Source organism: Hakea prostrata, chromosome 5, assembly GCF_041222555.1.
Source record: "Hakea prostrata isolate BN-2017 chromosome 5, UWA_Hpros_2, whole genome shotgun sequence".
Classification (NCBI taxonomy): Eukaryota; Viridiplantae; Streptophyta; class Magnoliopsida; order Proteales; family Proteaceae; genus Hakea; species Hakea prostrata.
In genome coordinates this window covers 54,308,256-54,326,205 of record NC_142604.1, presented here as the reverse complement: position 1 = coordinate 54,326,205, position 17,950 = coordinate 54,308,256, and the positions used below count along the sequence as shown (strand labels likewise).

The 17,950-nt window shown below is 38.2% G+C and overlaps 2 protein-coding genes across 2 annotated transcripts; both read left to right on the top strand.

Annotated features, from left to right (window-relative positions):
• Positions 1 to 269: 269 nt before the first annotated feature.
• LOC149016574 (2-isopropylmalate synthase) lies at positions 270 to 16,304 on the top strand. Its single transcript, XM_089154680.1, has 6 exons — positions 270 to 452; positions 652 to 1,207; positions 1,718 to 2,974; positions 3,078 to 3,148; positions 7,429 to 7,758; positions 16,231 to 16,304. Exons 2-5 carry the CDS (start codon positions 686 to 688, stop codon positions 7,754 to 7,756), a joined length of 2,178 nt encoding a protein of 725 aa, XP_089010806.1. The 5' UTR covers positions 270 to 452; positions 652 to 685; the 3' UTR covers positions 7,757 to 7,758; positions 16,231 to 16,304.
• LOC149016573 (putative F-box protein At4g09190) lies at positions 16,260 to 17,465 on the top strand. The gene has a single exon (XM_089156781.1). It carries the CDS (start codon positions 16,260 to 16,262, stop codon positions 17,463 to 17,465), a length of 1,206 nt encoding a protein of 401 aa, XP_089012907.1.
• The last annotated feature ends 485 nt before the right edge of the window (positions 17,466 to 17,950 follow it).

The window sequence follows — 17,950 nt, the reverse complement described above, 5'->3', positions numbered from 1 at the left end:
GCTCACATTTCTGATTTGCGTATATGACAGAATCTCAGTGATTTGGTATGTTGGCAATTTTGCTGGTTCGCCAGGTAACGAACTGGCGAACTCTACCGAAATTTCGCACCTAGCTAAAAAGTAAATTCTTAAAAGAAAAAAAAAAAAAAAAAAATCGGTACGCCGCTAGCTTACCAAATGCCAAACCCTTTCCCGAAATTAAAGTAGTGATATCGAATTTTGCCGCGCTTTCATACCAAAATATTATTTGCCGCAGAAACTCCATTTAGTTGACTCTCTCTCTTCCGCCTTCCCGTGTACAACCGCTTCTGACACCTCGTCATCGCCTCTCAAGCTACGAGTTGAAGGCGAGGAAGCACTTTCCTTACCGTTCTCTCCCATTCCTTGAATTTGTGGATCTCTGGTTCACTGGCAGGGCTTCTGTGACAACTTCAACTCCATGCTACAGACCTGTGAGTCACTAACCCTAGCGAACATAAGTGTTTTCGTTTTGCCTTCTAGACTTTAGTTGTCTCAGTTCTTGCTTCTATTTCGACTTTGAATTTTTGAATTTGTTGTAGTGCTGCTATTCTCCAATTGTTTCTCACATTAATTTGGTTTCCGTTGAAAATTGTTGTAACTTTTATAATAGGGTTAATCTGAATTATGCAGGTTCCGAAGTGAGTGCTTCTGAGAAGTCTGTATTATGGATTCATCACAGTATTCCCAGACATTTAGAGCTTTAAATGATTCGGATAGGGAAAGTCATCAGTCTAACTTCAGTCTTCCGTTTACTGATATTTGTACTCTTTCCAATTATCTCTTCAAAGAACTTTCTAGTAAGTTTGAACTGTTATTCTCTGGATCTGAAGAAGCTAGGCTGCAGTTGGGTTTTTCGATCCATCCAGAAGAATTGATTCTGCTGCTGAGATGTTGTTTGGCCATGCTACGGTTGCTAAAATTTAACCAAGGTTTTCTTTTGGAAAAATGCAAGATTCTTCATGCAATACTCGAAAGACTATGTTCTTCGGATTTAACGTTGCATATTTCGGGCAGTCCAGGGGATAATGAGAAACACACGTTAAGTTTCAGAAGATCATTTTCACGCCAATGTGTTTATTATGCTAGTGATTATGGCTTCACCAAATATGTTGAGGAGTACAATGCGTCCATGTTTATTGTTGAAGAAGCTGGTTCACCAATTCCTTTTCTTTGTTCACTTCTAGAGGTTGTCTTGTCAATTACCAAGTACCATTTGTTTATTTTTTGTTTTTGATAAGGATTTATGTCAACCTCTCGAGGATTAAATCAATTAGTCCAAGAATGAAGGGTAAAACTGAACTAGACATTTAATTTACTGGTAGGTATCATGTATCATATTTGGGAAAATCATAGGTAACGTGGGAAAATCATGACTGTCTTCTAGCAGTTCTAGATTTTGTATGGCAAAAATGTGTAGCCATGGTTGTGGTCTTCTTGGGGATATCCCTGAATCGCACCCATGATATTATGATTTTTTGAGTAAAACTGAAAGTTATTGGCTTTTATACATAACTTTGATATCCTCAGGAAGATTTTTTTTAATTATTTTTTACAATCATTACTCTTGTTCAGTTTTTAAGTTTTCTTCCTCCCTTTCTTTTTCTCTTCCTTTTCAATGCCCTTTTGTGATTGAGCTGAAGCAACCGTATAGAATTTGTTGTATGAATGGGAAATTTAACTTGAAATTTATCTTCAGGTTTTTGCAGATGAACTTTTATTGCATAGAGATTTGAGACAGTATTTTAGACTAGCAGATTCTGTTTCTTCTTCAAGTGAAAAGCTATTTATGTGCTACAGCAGTCATGGTGATAGTGATGATGTGATGGAGGTGATCTGTGCTCACTTTCTGCTGTCATTTTCTGATGAACAAGCCTCTAGGAGGTTACATAATGCCTCCCTCTGGTGGCATGCCGAGGACTTGAGGACTTCTGAACTAAGCTTGGCTGCATCTCTTGCATTGCTTGGCTCCTCTGTAATATCTTCTGCACCAAAACTTATCCAAGCACATATAATTTCCATGATTGCTAGGACAATTGGTATCGACATAGCTCCCTCTAATACAAGATTAGATCTCAGTATTATGAATTGTTACATATCAGCATTAGAAAGATCAATCCTTCTGTACACTCAAAATATATCTACTTTACAAGTTTGCCATGATCTTGGAGTTTATACGGGGACATTTTCTTCTGTTAGACCGACAATATGGAAGAGAGGATGGCATCCATCTTTTGAATTATATATTCGACCAGTCACACGTAATAGAGTTAATAATAAAATTGCTGACTTGGCCTGTTCCCAATATTCTTCTGTTTGTAATTCGAGCTCCATAAAGAAGTCTGACTTCCTTAATGCCTCTATTTCGTACATGAAGGATAATCAATCTGTTCTTGATGAGTCATCGAGAGAAGAGATGCTGTCAATTTTAAATTGCATAATCTCAATCATTGCTCAGGAAGTTGAAGATACTGCAACTCACAATTGTGGGTATTTAAGTTTTGAAGAAATACATCTTCTTTCTTCAGTACTGAAGTTAGTTGGAAGTTCACTGCTGCAAACTGTTTGGTTTATGAGGCAAAATGGGAGTTCGGAATCCCATAAAATGTTGAATGATTACTCATGTTGTAAGGAGTATGAATTTCTAGTAGGCATCATTGGCTTCTTTCAACAAAGCTGTGTTAGTCAGCATGTGCAAAATCTCTTTCCTGAAGCAATGGGATCTTGTCAAAATAGACATAAGGAGTCCAAGCTGATGTTTATGCACTTTGTGGGCTTGTTACTATTCAGCTTTGAAAGAGAGCTTGAGCTTTTATGGAAGGGATGCTTATTCACTATGATGACACTGATGAACCTATTTATTTTTGAAGAGGGGAATTTAGATGCATTGAAGGAATTGCTTGGATTGGGAAATAAATCTCTCTTTACCAGATCTTCTATTAATAAAGTCTCACAGGTTAATTTCCTTTAGGGTGGAACTGATGGTTTTTTAGCTCTTTCTGTGTCAATATAAAATTATGTTATCTATATTGTGTTTAAACATATTTGCCGCTGTGCAGATTCAGGTCTTTAAAGATTCTAGCCTGGTAGTTGCCTCTGCATTTCAAAAGATTCAGACGCTGCACCTGAGGTATGTAACCTAGTATAAGATGTTAGAAGACAAACTTAAGTGCCTAATTAGTCTCAGCATAAATATTTGAATGTTGTTACTTGTATCAACTATCAAGGATCCATAAACATAGTCGTCAACGTACTAGGTGAACCTAGGTTTGTTCGATGCCCTTTCTAAGTTGCCTAGACAGTGCCTATGCAGTCTAAATTGCATTTCAGTATTATTTTTTTTTTGATGTCTCAATTATATAACTTATATCATAAAAAATCAACATTGATCCACATCAAGTCACACCAAGTCATCAAAAAAAAAAAATCTGTATTTAGGCATATTAACAATACACAAAGCCTTATCTTAATTAACTGGGTTAGGTACATGGATCCTTGCCTTCCGATCAGCTCTGTTTGAGGCTATAATAGATACAAGGCCTAAGCCATGCATATCCTTTTTCACCACTTCGCTAAAGGTTATTTTGGGTCTCCCCTAGCTTTTAGTTCCTTTGATCTAGATTAAATCATTCCTCCGTACAGGGGCATTTAAAGGCATCTATCAAATATGGTCGTACCACCTCTCAAAGGACTTTCTCGTAGCTTATCATTTATTGGAGCTACTCTCATACTAGCTTTGATATGATCATTCCTTACTTAATCCTTCATAGTTTTGCCGCTTGTCCATCTTAGCTTCCTCATTTCTGCTATAGTGAGTTTACTATATGATGTGTCTTAACAACCCAACACTCTGCACCATACATTATAGCTTGTCATATGATGGTCCTCAGAATTTTCCTTTGACCTTGAAAAGAATATATTGATCACACCAAACCCCAGATGCATCTCTTTATTCCATCCAGCCTATTTTAATACTCTGTGAAATATCACCCTCTAGATTGCCTTCTATATTAATGAAGGACCTAAGGTACCTAAAACAGTTGCTTGGCAGAATCTTCTCATCAAGCTTCATTGTGTGAACCCCAAACTAGGGTTTATCTTCAGGATCTTATTCAACTGAACCAACACAAATTCTAGGGTTTTAATGCCCTGTGTTTGTAGGATTAGGGCTGAATATGTGGTTCTAGGGTTGGGAATTGAGTTGGACTAGGTTCGATTATGGCTTGGAACTAGGGTTGATTGAATTTCAATCCTGAAACTTGCTGTAATTTTAATTCAGAACTGAATCTCAAGTTTAGGGTTTTGAAATTTAAGGATTAATATGAATTAGGGTTTCTAGGGGGGCTTGCTAGGGCTAGGGTTAAGGTCGAAGAAAGGGTACAAGAACATGTTTCTAAAAGGAAATAGCGTTTGGGTAAGGGGTTTAAAAGATAGGGAAAGAGGGTTAGGGTTTGTCGAAGAAGGCGAAGTATAGGGTTTTCTAGGGTTTTGAGTGAAGGGAATGAGGCCATGATTAGGATCGAAGGTAAGCGAGGGTAGGGATGTTTGATTCCTATAGGGGGTGGGAATTAGATGAGGGGGTGTCAGGTGTATGAGATCTAGGGTTTAGGTTTGGGAAGAAGAGGGGGGGGGAACTCAGGTTTAGAAATCTGGAAATTTCAATGCTGCCACAAGAGAGAAGAGAGGAAAAGAAGAAGAAAACAATTTTTTTTTTTTTTGGGGGGGGGGGGGGGCATTGAGGGAATGGGGCTTCTGGGGTTTGGGAAGGGGGAGGGATGGGGCTGTGGTGGGGTAAGGGCTGGGATGAGTTGGATTAGAGTTTGAGGATTGGGGGGCGGTGCTGTTGCCGCAGGCAAGGGGAAGAGGAAAAACTTGGTGTGAAAGTGGGAGAAGAAGAAGGAATGATAGGGGGGTGGGGGATGGTATGACCTTGCTTGTAGTTGAAAGACGTTGAAGAAATCTCAGCAAATCACCATCAGCCACAGGTTTTCTCCATGGAACCCTACGATTCCATCAAATTTAATTTTATTAATCAATCATAATCTGCCTTTACAAGTTTGTGGCTTTATTTAGAGCCTTACATGAGTGTACTCGCATGAGGAGTTAAAATAAGAAGGAGATTCAAACTAGGACTCTTATTCTAACAAGGACTCTAACTTAGCTCATCCTAGGATAATTCAAATTACAAAATATGGATAGGTGTAGGCTCCTTGTAGAAATTGGACTACAACTAGGGGAATCCCTCTCTAATTGGGAAACCAACTTGACTAGGATTCTTTAATAACTCATCCAAAACTAAACCAAATTCAAAACAAAAGTAGAACTAGTTTCCCAATGGAATTTGGGCCACTACTAGAGGAATCCCTTTCTAGTTAGGTTTCCTAGCTAGACTAGGACTTTCTTATAACTTAACAAAGGTCTAAAATAAAAATAAACTTGGATTCCTAACAAGATTTTGATTATGGCTAGTTCAAGTTGGGTTGGACTAGGGGTAACCAAATGACCAAAATGCTGCTATGCGGACTGAATTGCCTAGGTTGCTGGCCCGGCTACAAGGTACAGGCAAGGTACACCATTTCGCCGAAATTTGGCAGTTTCGGTGAACGGCGAACTGAAATGGCTGGCAAAAACAAAATTTCTAAAAAGCGCCGGAAAATTGCCGAAAAATCACTGATTTTCTGGCAAACTAGCGAAATACACCGAAAATTGCCCAAGGATGTTGCTGGTATCTCCCGCTTTTGTTCGAATCCTCAAATCAAATTGAACTCTTACCATATCTGTAGAGAAACAGTGATGGAGAGATAGATTGAAACAACATCATTTTAGCTTTTCAGAGAGAAAAAAAGTGAGAGGAGAGACTGAGGAGAGCTTGTTGAGTTCACAATTGCCGGAGATGGTGGTTGTCATCGTCCATGACTATGGCTTAGAGCCTTCGATGCAAATCGTCGGAAATGGAGATGGTGGTTTGCAACTCAACAACTTAGCAAGAAAACAAGAAGAAATGAAAGAATGAGTTTGACTGTCTGAGATTCTGATTGACTATTAAAAAAAAAAAAAAAAAACCAACTATTACGTTGAGGTTTGTTGACCACACACTTGGTAAAGCATTTAATGATGACTTGATGAGGGATGAATGGATGATGGCTTGCCTTACCCTTACCTTACGTGAGTAATTAATGGGGGAAATGAAATATTTTTTACAGCTGTACACAGTACACCACAGCAATGAATTATTTTTATTATGGTATTTCATATTTGCTTTTTTGGTAAGTCAGCAAAATTTCGCCATTTCGCTGGTTTCGGCAACCAGCGAACCTCACCGAGATTTCACACACTGGGTACATGCAACCTTTCTGGGCCTTCTTCAGGTGGTTCTAGATCCGGTTCACATCATTTCACCGCTTTATTATCCTTTTGTTCATGTCACACAGTAGATATTTTTTTCCTAGTTCTACTTAATTTAAAAACCTTTTGATTCCAAAGTTGTTCTTCATAGCTCTAACTTGGTAAATCTCTGTTTGTGTGTCATCTACCAAGATAATTTCATTTGCAAAATGCATACCCCAAGGAACCTCGTCTTGAATGTGTTTGGTTAAATTGTCTATTGTAAGTGCAAACAAATATGGGCTTAAAGTTGATCCTTGGTGTAACCCTATTTTAATTGGGAATTCACCAGCTTGGCTCCCCACCATTCTTACACTTGTCACTAAACTATCACACATATCCTTAATTATGTCCACTTATTTACTTGACACATCTCTCTTCTCTAGTACTTGCCAAATTAACTTCTCTAGGGACTCTTCATAAGCTTTTTTTAAGTTAGAGACCAGATGAAGATCTTGGTTACACTCTCCTTCCCCTTTCATAAGTCTCCTAATAAGGTAAACAGTTTCTGTTATAGATTTTCCTAGCATAAAACCAAATTGGCTTTCTGTAATAGTAGGTTATTGTCTCAAATGGGTTTCAACTATTCTCTCCCATAATTTCATAGTATGACCCATTAGTTCTCCGTAATACTTAGCCATATCAAGTCATCAAATTTCAACATGGAAATAGAAGACAGAAAAACTGAAGAATCAAGCTATTGGCAGTTTGAGCCACTCTGAATATACGCTGGTTCATATGTTCCTGGACTTGCTAATTTTATGTATACGGTATACCTTGTCTCAGATTCCTTAAAAATCTGATCTTATTAGTAATTAAATTGCTCTAAGAATAAAGGAAAAATGTGGGGTTTTGGATTTTTCCCCCTTTCTTGGGGGAGGGGGGGGGTCTGGGTTGCAATTGCATTTATACCTGCTAGTATAAGGTCTGATCTAGTAGTAGCCCACCAAAGTTGTATATGTTCAAATTATCGCTCCTTTTGCAGGAACTGTCCTTTGATTTGCTTCCTTTTTTTCTTTTTTGTAGCAAAGGATTTCCATCAAGATATGAAACGGGGAAACAAGGTAGCCCATCAGAAACCTCAGCTGGCATTCTGCTCCAAGGTGCAAAGGAAAGTGTAGAAGGCATAGTGGAGAAGACCTGTAATGGGGAGCTATTTATGAAATCTACACCAGAACTCCACTGGAAACCGTCTGATATTGATGATTTGGCTGATTTTATTGAATGCAAGCAAGACAAGGATTATTCCAAGTGGTTGAAGGGTCGAGAAAAGTACCGCAAGTGGAAACGTGGAAAAACAACGGTTGTAAGGCGGGAACAAAAGAAATCATTTCGGCTTCTTTTAGGCGAGTAGACGTGAGTTAGTATTCCCACCCTATGTTGATTTCCTCTATTTGTTTTTTATCCCATTTGTACAGAAAATTTGTATAGCAATCATAGTCCTTAATTATAGAGTTTTCAGCAATCTAACTTGAGAACCTCTTAAAAATTTTCCCCCATTAGTCAATTGCCAAGTAGACCTGTCAATGAGCTGTGCCTGATTTGGTTAAAGCCTGTCTAGTTATTTTTGCTTAAATCAAGCTCTAATAGTGGGCAAAGATCAGCTCTCCCCTCCATTTAACGTATAGGGCATTCTGAAAAATCCAGCACAAACCCATACATCTATGTTATCATGTCACTAATCATTAGAGGCGTGTCAAGCGAACGTCCTTGTTTTGGTCCTTTCGGGGGCATTCTCGATGGTGCTTGAAAAATGCCCTTTAGTGGTTTATGCTCAAAGCTGGATTTCACTGAATTGATAAGTTTGTTTATTGCAATCCAATGTCATGGGTTCTAATCAGGGACAAGCCCTCAACAAATTGAATTAAGACTGCCTGCATACATTATGACCCTTCCTAATCTCCCATAGTAGTAAACACAGGGTAATATATGGTCCTTCCACTGTCAATAATTAAATAAGTGCCGAAAAATGATCTTTTAGATATTGAAAGTGTTTCATCATTGTGATGTAAACCACATTCAGGGCCGAAACAGGGCCTAGGATTGCTCCACCAAACCCTACAGTCCCTAGTACCACCAGGGGTTTTTTGGTCATTTTGCAAATTTCCTTCGAATCCAAGTTAGGGTATAATTGGGTCCATTATGCTTGTGGACCTTAGATCTATTTTTATGTTTAAATTTGAGTCCTTATGTTGCAAGTTATTTTAAGAGTCCGGACTAGAGTTGGATTCTTTAGTTTGTGAAGGAGTCCCCTAGAGTTGTCCTACTCTTTGCAAGTTATTAAAGCGTCCTAATTAGAGTTGGATTCCTTAGTTTGTGAAGGTGTCCCCTAGAGTTGTCCTACTCTTTGCAAGGGATCCATTTATCCTCCTCAGAATTCAAATTGGATTCCCTGAGAGTAAGTTATGGTGCTTCCTTGTGAGTTAATGACCTAGTCAATTAGGAGTTAGAGGAGTTGTAATTTGATTTGTATTACAAGTTAGTCCCGGTTTGTTTTCTTTCTACAGTTGAGTCCTATTTGCATCACTAGAATTTGTCATAAAATCCTCCCTCTAAGGGTATTCCAGCTCTAGAAAACTGCTGAATCTCAGGGAAGAGGATCCTGGAGTGAGCCAGATCCAGGGCATTCTTCCAATCAATTTAAACCCTATGTCCTGGTTCACATCACATTGACTTGAAAGCTTTTCTTTCTAGTCTCTTAATGGCAAAGACCACTACCAATACAAGATGTTGAACTGTTTTTAATGTGTTTTCTTAAGGACTAGGTGCATAACTCTTAATGTGTATTGAAGAGATTTTTAATTGCAATCCAAAGCAGCAAATTCAACCAAATGGTTGTGATTACTGGAAAGTGGATAATTCTTCTAAATGTATCAGGAGCATGTTTGTATAACTTCTTTGAAAAATGAAGAAAATGAGTAGGGCTTTTCAGCTGTTGCTCCCACTGTGAAAGAACTGTTGAATTCCTCCATCGCTTTTTCCCATTTTGATGGATGAAATCTCTACGTGTACCTATAAATATGGATTAATCTGTAAGGTCATAATCATTAAAAACATAAACAATCATTTTATCAGATTTGACTGTGAAAGAACTGTTGAATTCCTCTGTCACTTTTGGTGTTTCATGTAAAAAGACAAACTGCTGGTGCACTCTCGGCCTTTGCTGCCAGCTTGCCAGCATAAACTGAAGTTGTACCCTTGACACCTAGCCCTTTAATCAATTTGGAAATACTGAAATGCATCTTCCTTTTCTTTCCTCTCTGTCCCTTTCGATATCAAATTGGGCTGCTCCACTTCAATTTATTCCCCATTTCTTCAAGAGAAATCTATATAGTGCTTCTTCCAACCTACCTAAAATATGTCTAGTTGCTACATGGAAATGTAACTCTAAATCTCAGGTTAGGGTAATTTGGTAAATTCCCTAGATTCCTAGGGCTGCCCAGGATTTCCAGCAAAAAGGGGAAGGTTGTTTAGGGGTTTAGGGGATTCTTGAGGCTCTAAAACTCTGTTGGAGGTGTGGTTTCAGTTCATAATATAAGAACTTAGGGTTTATGGAAGTTAAAATTCTGCAGAATTTCTTAGAGAAGAAGACAAAGTGCAGAATTCTTCAAGGGGGAGAGGGGAAAGGGAAACCGTAGGGCAGGGGAAGGTGGGGGAGGGACTAATGGGAGTGGGTCGTGGGAAGGTAGGGGAGGTACAGGGGAAGTCTTAGGGTCTTAGGAGTGAAGGTCAGGGGGTAGGGAATGGTGCACAGGTCAGGGGAGGAGCTGGGGTATGAGTGTGATGGCCTAAGGGAGGTGGGAAAGGGGTCAGCAGCTTACTTGTAGATTGAAGGGAACTGCTGGACTGCTCCTGTAATGCTTGAAGAAGAAGAGAATGAAAACTTGTAGAAAATTATCTCAAACCCAGGCGTAGGTCACCCATCTTGGGATCCTATGATTTCTCTCAAGTCTCAAGTCCATTCTTCAAATCATAATTTTATTCCTCAATCAACTGCTGATTACGTCGACTCTAGGCTATTTATAGCCTTCAAAGAAAACAAACTGACTCAACTTAGGATTCCCTAACTAATAGGGATCCAACCACTTCAATACTTGGACTCTTAAGTATTGAAAACTTATTAATTAAGGACTCAATTAACTAACTCTCTAATAGGAAACAACTCTAAAGGATAAAATCCCTTTGGATAAGGAACCCTATCACAACCAACCAACTCCAATTAAACTAAACCTCTTTAATAACTCAAATTTTACTAACAAAAATAAAAATATAAAATTAGATCCCTGACCCTGGGATCAAGAGGAGTAAACTAGACCTATTTTCAGCCCTAAAAGGGAAGGGGAAAATGACCAAAATACCCTGGGGTATTCAGCCAGCTTTAAGTAACTTTTTGGGTCTGGTTTTTGGGCCCAATTTTAGGGGTTCCAACCCTGATTACAGCACATGGCCTGTCAATCAATTTGGAAATACTTGGTATATCTGTCTCTTCTTTCCTTCTCAGATTGGCCCGCTCAATTTCACTTTGAGAAGTACATAACTAAAGTCCCACAATACCCCATCATCAAGGGTGTGAATTGGATAGCCTAGTGTCCATCGAATTAACAAATATCAATACATATTAGTGAAATTGTTTTTTTTTTTATCAATTCAATTCCTAACTAAGATTCATTTTTCCTATATCAATCAACTCATATCAACGTCATATCAATATTGGTCCAACTATATCGGTTCTCAAAAGTCAAAATAATGTACCCAAGACCACAAGTTGACATCAATTATAAACTATTCTTTCCATCTATTGCATCCAAATGTGACCCCTCGAGTGAACCACGGGTGAACCTTGAAAGATTGGCCCTAAACTTGTTCACAGAAGAGAAGGGTGAGTGTAGGCCTACCTATGTGGTCGAGTAGCTAGCTCCAAAGAGCTAGTCTGATTCAAATACAAAACCACCCCGAAATGGAGCTTTGATTGTTTGAGTAGGAATGCTAGTTAGACAAATGGGAGTAACGAGCGTTACCATTAAATGTGGTAGATGTGGGGTTTTATAGTAGAACTTGTTCCTTCAAAGCCGTTAGATCGTCTAGCTGGTGCATTAATCATCGTTGGTTGACACGTCAGATATGAAAGTTGATTGTTTTATCCTATTAGTGCCTGCCATATGTATAGCGAAGGCGGCTAACATGAGAGGGTCTGATCTGCAGCCAATAGTTGGCGGATGTGCCCCCTGAGGAGGATGTTGCAGCAAGTCAACGTATCCTTTGTCAGGTACGGACCTGTAGTTCCTGTTGAGGGGCGTTTCTTGACCTTCTGTCTTCCCAAGGTCTGAGTTTGAACCCCCAACTTGGTGGTCTTCTCATCCTTCCCAGAGTGCATGGGGTCGACCTCCTAGTCTCGACGGTGATTGTCCTGAGGTCGAAGCCCTTGGGTTCTTGAGGTCTGAAGTTGAGCTTAGCCTTGGGGATTGTTGTATGAAGTTTCCTGATGTCGAATTCCCTGATTTGGTTCGTCTTTATTGACCTAACTAGTGCTAATAGGCCCAGCCACTGATTCAGGATTGGGCGGATTGCCTTGGTGCTAAATGGCATAGCTCCTTCAAATTAAGATCAAACATGATCAATTATTCCTTATGGTGTTGGACCCTAATCTTCGTGGTGACTCTCTTAAAGTTGAAAATCTAAAGACTTTAGCACCATTCTTGGGCCTACAATGAGCTACCATTCTCACACTCCCTTGTCATCCTTGTTTCATTGTTATTTTTGAAAAACTATTCGTTAGGGCTACAACCGGGTTAGGTTGGGCTCGACTTTTTAAGACCCTAACCCTAGATACTCTAGCTTGGCCTTGACCCTGATCGTGACCCTATAAAGCAAGGGAGGGCTGGGCCAGGTTGGACACTTCCTAATCCTAGCCCTAACCATAGAATAATGGAACAATGCTTATTTTTGTATATTCCCCTGCTTTTACCACATAAAACCCACAAGGTGGTAGGGTCAAGCTAAGTTAGGTCAGGCTGACCCTAGTCAAATAGTTGACCTTGACCCAATCTTGACTTAGGTTAGTTGGGCTGCCCTAAAAAACCCTATCCAAGCCTTGTCCCTAATTAGGGCCACTTTAGATCCGCTATGGCTTGCCCCTTAGGGCTAGAATTTGGACCACAAGCATTGTTCAGGCTTAGGGCAGGCTCAGCCTATAAGGGCCAAACTCCCTACTTCTCATAACCATATCATTATTTATGGTTCATTAACGAGTGACATGTCATATTTTTGTTCTAGTGTGATCACACTACATATTTTAAAGTTAGCAATACTCATCATAAGTGGTCAAGAGTATTGGATCCTGTGTAATTAGATTGTTCGGGGAATATCGAATTGTTTGTGAGTTATGTAATATGTAGGTTTGATGAAATCTTGATATAGCCTCCTACTTCCATACTATCCTATTAGGATGCACACTTCATTTCCCTTAGGGCAAGAAAGATATGATAGACAGCCTTTTTGAATAGACAATTGGTTGTTCCACCTTGTTATATAGGTGAATAGAAGATACTAGAAGCAATCAGGCTTGACCCGGTTCCCGAAGCATTTACCCACTAGGGTTAGAAACCCTAACTTGTGAGATCTTTATAAACATAGCAGCCTAACCGCACAAAGCATTGCTTGGTCATGTGCTTGTGGTCGTCTTCCTCACTCTAATTGTGATTTGACTGTCTCCAAAGTTTTCCGTCACCTTCCTTGGATTTAGAGGGTTGATTGTGGAAAATGATTGCCTTCCATATCTGAACAGGATCTTCGTAGAGCTTTCATCACTATCAGTGGAGAACGCATAGCGTAGCCGGATCTTCTTGGAAAGATACTTGAGGTAACCCTAGATCTCCGTTTGCTTTCCATTCTATAATCTTCATCTATATCATCATCATTATTATTATTTGGTGAGGTCAAAAAATCTCAATCAAGATCTAGAGTAAGTTTATATTAAATATACTTAGGAACTTCTCCCTACCTACCTAGAACTTATATTCTTGTCCCCTAGCCCTTCAATCATTTGTCATGCTTAATTTTATTATTTTATTCTCGGTTATTCCTTTTCCTTGTCAAATTAGGTTGCTCAACTTCAATCTCTCACCCTTTTTTCAAGAGAAATCTACAAGGTTTGTTTGGTTTTTTTTTTTTCGTTCAATCATATGTGTTGCTACTTTACCTAATCTTTTTCTTATCAGGGTTCCGCTCAATTTTAACTTAATTTAAGAAGTATAAGCACTAAAACAAGAAGAGGAAGAAGAAAAGAAGATCAACGGTGTCATGATCCCACAATAAACTAAATGTTACTTTTGTGTTCTTCTTTTCCTTTTTATTGTTGAATAAGGTCTAGATTTGGGTTTCAATTACTTGAATTTTTCTTTTATTGTTATAGCTGCTTCATGTTATGGTTATGAACTTTATGTAGGACCCTTTTTTTTAATTTATATTCATTCACTGATGATCCAGGTTAGGACTTCAAATTGAATTTTTATTGTTGTGATGATTAGGGTGAAAGTTTAAACTTCCGCATGGAATCTTAGAATTGTAGATAGCTTTAGTTTCCTTTTTAAATTCATGTGTGTATTGTTTATACTTATTATAGATTTAGGATTTTGAATATTTAATACTTTGTTTTCGTGGTAGATTATATTCCATGAGCTCTTAATTGTTATAGACGATGACATAAATTGTCATATTATTGTTGACTATCCAAGTTAGGCTCTTGAATTTTAATAAGATATTTAATTTACTAAAAAGAATCCTATTAAAATAGGTATAGAATACTGTTTTTGAGTGAATGCTTATGATATATTCAAACAAAAAAAATCCAAGAGAAGAGAAGGGGGTTACGTGCTAGAATTTGATCTAGTATACTGGTGCTAAATAGGGTCTTCTGTGTATGAGATAAGATAAAGGGTCTGGTTTAACATATTTCATCAATTTCAGAGTTCTTGCTGTACTAGTCAAGTATCCAATTTATGGTAATAGAGCTGAACACCATGTCAAAGTTCTGAGTCACAAAAAATTGTTATTTAGGAAAAAGGTAATATAGATTATAGACTATAGAATAGATTGGAATTGTTAAGAATTACCAGCCTACTGCCGAGGAAAAAAATGGGAATATAGTCAAATCTCATATAGATATCTAACTAGTGATCTATTATGTACCTAATGGGATTCAATCTATTATATGGGCACTAGAGCAGGTCAAGCTAGTATAGGATAGGTAGTTTCCACTTTCCATTAGCCTTCGAGTTTTTAGTGGTACATGCCAAACAGGGGAAAGAAGAGAAAAGGAGGAGGAGAGAGAGCCAAAGCACTGATCAATTAGACTAGCCATTTAAGGAAATTATTTACACTTAGAAAGGAAATAGGGGTGCCCCAACTACAAACAGTGTATCTAAATCTATCATTATTGAAACAGAAGCAGTGGCTTCCCTAAGCTCATTACCAGTTTCCTACACAATGAAATCTCAAATATCTTAATTTGTCATTGACTTTTTTACTCACCTTCTAAAAAATTCTCCTATAAATATGGTATACCACCATATAGAAAGCTATTTACCTATCTAATCACAACAAATATTTCCTTTGAATAAGGAGTTGACTCTATAAAGCCTTGATGAATAAATAGAAGCTGAGGCAAATTCACCGTCTAAATAGAAACTCTTTCTTGACTCCTCAGTAATGGATCCATCCGTCTCTATATATGTAAAGAAATCTACTAGATAAACTTGAGAACTCTCACTTTTTATATCTCCTTAATATGATGAATACCAACTAGTCTCTTAAGTTTTGGTCTACACAATCTCCCAATTGATAATATGAAGGAACTTCCAGTGGTCTCTACTACCCTTCCATAAAGAAGTCGTCATCAACAATTCTAGATAATAAACTATGATTAAGGGTAGTTCAATCTCCGAGCAAAACAAGTATGAGCACTGCTACATCATTGACCATACTAGATCCAGCATGTTCCAGAACAAATTTAGAACATTTTGGGTTGGTCTTGTTTATTTGTGCAACATGGAGATGTATGTTTTCTAGTGTTTTGGTATGCAATGTGTAATCTCTCTACTCAAATTAAATCATATCCTTTTAATGGTGTACTATCCAATGCATGTCATTCATCCTTTCAATTGCCCATGCACTGGATTGATAGTGTTTTTAATGATTTTTTTCAATGATCTGTTTTCGTCAAAACAGACCTAGTTCAGTTCCTCCTTCAAAAGAAGTAATTTTTTTGAAACATAATTCCAGCATCACTTTTTGCCCCTAGTGTTCATCATATCAACTGTCCGTTCAAAAATGTTGCAGTGAATTAAGTGTCATCAGCCTCCCTGTAACAACTCATATCAACTGTCTATTCCGACATGTTTGCAGGGAATTTTAGTGTTGTCAAACCTCATAAATTCTATCATGTTATGCAGGAAATTTTATCTCTTTTTACCTTTTGGTATTACATGTTTACAATAATTATATTGCCTACTAGGCTACTACTAAAATCACTATTTATATGAATCCTTACTGTATATAGTGTTTCTTGCTTTTGTCTTGAGGATTTCTTCTAGGTGGAGTTTGTAGTTTGTTCTTTGTTTCCTTCTTAGCACTGGGGTGAATTCCTTGCTTTCTTTGGTTCTGTCCTTGAGATCAGTTTCTGTTAGAACTTTCCTGTTTCATTTGTATATAGTTTTCTTCTTCTCCTTTCTAGAAAATCTGATACTAGCTCTCACAAAGAGTGAAGAAAATATAGAGCAGATTCTTGCCTTTTTGTTTTTGCACATAAACCCAATTTCTTCACTATTACAGAGAGAAGAATCAGCTCATCATAAGGAAAGATGGCGGCAGACATGACAATGAAGACTCAGATGGTGGCAACTCACCCATTTTCTGGAACTTCTTCACAGGATGAAAACGAAGGGAAAAGGGGTCCAAGACACAACACCTTACCCACGCTTCCAACTGATCTTATCTTCCCTATACTCACTAGAGTTCCTGCAGCATTTGTCTACAACTTAAGGTCCGTGGATAAGTCATGGTTTGACCTGATATGCTCCAATCCATCTTTCATTCAAGCTAATCTCCTCCAAGCCAAACAAAATCCAGGATGGATCATGGAAATACCAAACACTTTCAAGGGAAAAGGTATGTTCGATACATACTTGATGAAGCTTGAGGATGGAGGGTTTGTTAACCAAAACATAAACATCACTCACCATGCAAGAGTAACTGTCTTAGCCAGTTGCAATGGTCTGCTTTTGATGAAGAAGAGGAGCAATCTTTATGTCACTAACCCTGTCACAAAGCAACAGATGAGGTTGCCTCATCATGGTCTCCGCCACAATTTTGAACGTTATGCCTTTGCTTTTGCTTCTTCAACCATGAAGTACAAGGTTCTTTTTAATTGCACTGGAACAGAAAATGATGTATGTCGAATTCTGACACTGGGTTCTAACACATGGAACGAGATTCAAGCGGTTGCTGGTTTACCAGACATGGTAATCGAGATTGACGATTTTCACCTTTCTATCAACGGAATTGTGTATTGGAAAAGAATTTTTTGTCGGCGACAGACTGAACAGTCATATATTCTTTCTGTAGATGCCAATACAGAAAAATTCCGAGTGACAGAACTCCCTCAAGGGATTTGTACATCAAATGGTTGGTCTTACTCCAATCGATTTGTGGAAATGAGGGGACAGTTAGCATTTATGAATTCACCAGAAAGGTACTCTCAAGGAATACACATTTGGCTTTTGGAGGATCCAGAAAATGGCATTTGGAGAAGGCAACAATCCATTGACGTTTCTCATTTATGTGCAAGAAATATTGTCAGAACTGTGAATGGGGTCTTCATTCAACCAGTCTTGAGCTTGAAAGAAGGGAAGATTATTATATTTGTTGAGTTCAGGAACGAAATTCGTCGTTTCATTGCTTTGGAGATGGAAACAAATAGAGTAACGTTTATGGATGTCCCCGGCTACATCCGCAAACATCACTGGATTCCTCATGTTATGAGCTTGGTGCCACCACGGAACCCATGAGAAGAAACAGAGAGACTTCGAATACTGCTCATCCAACAGAAAGCAGAAAGGTAGGTGTTGGCTTTGGATTTGGATCTTACTGCTATTGACTTAAGTTTAATTTACATATGGGGATTTTCAAATAGTTTTAAGGACTTTTTTTTTTAGGAATTATTATACTTTCTTGTTGAACTAATTGATACTGTTGTTGGTATAGTTGTATTTTTATGTGGATTTGAATTTGTTCCGTTTGTATCAAAATAAATTTGTTGTTTTGATTTCCCTTCCCTTCACTCCTGACTTTGTTTGTGGTAAACTGTAAAGAAAATTTTGTTCTTTTGATTTCCCTCCCCTCAACCCCTGGTGGGAGTTGGATCACCTCTCGGGGAATAATGTTATGCTTGGGCACCACACCCTAGTGGCGAAGCCCACTTATAAATGTTAAATTAAAAAAACACAAAAAATAAACATTTCAGTAGATCTCATGTGGACCCATCCTTTACTGG

What these genes read in the sequence shown, in the direction of transcription:
- LOC149016573 (XM_089156781.1), top strand. Translation starts at nt 16,260, where the DNA reads ATGGCGGCAGACATGACAATGAAGACTCAGATGGTGGCAACTCACCCA.
- LOC149016574 (XM_089154680.1), top strand. Translation starts at nt 686, where the DNA reads ATGGATTCATCACAGTATTCCCAGACATTTAGAGCTTTAAATGATTCG. An exon ending in TTCTTTGTTCACTTCTAGAG is followed by an intron (nt 1,208 to 1,717) that starts GTTGTCTTGTCA and finishes ATTTATCTTCAG; the next exon opens with GTTTTTGCAGATGAACTTTT. An exon ending in CTATTAATAAAGTCTCACAG is followed by an intron (nt 2,975 to 3,077) that starts GTTAATTTCCTT and finishes GCCGCTGTGCAG; the next exon opens with ATTCAGGTCTTTAAAGATTC.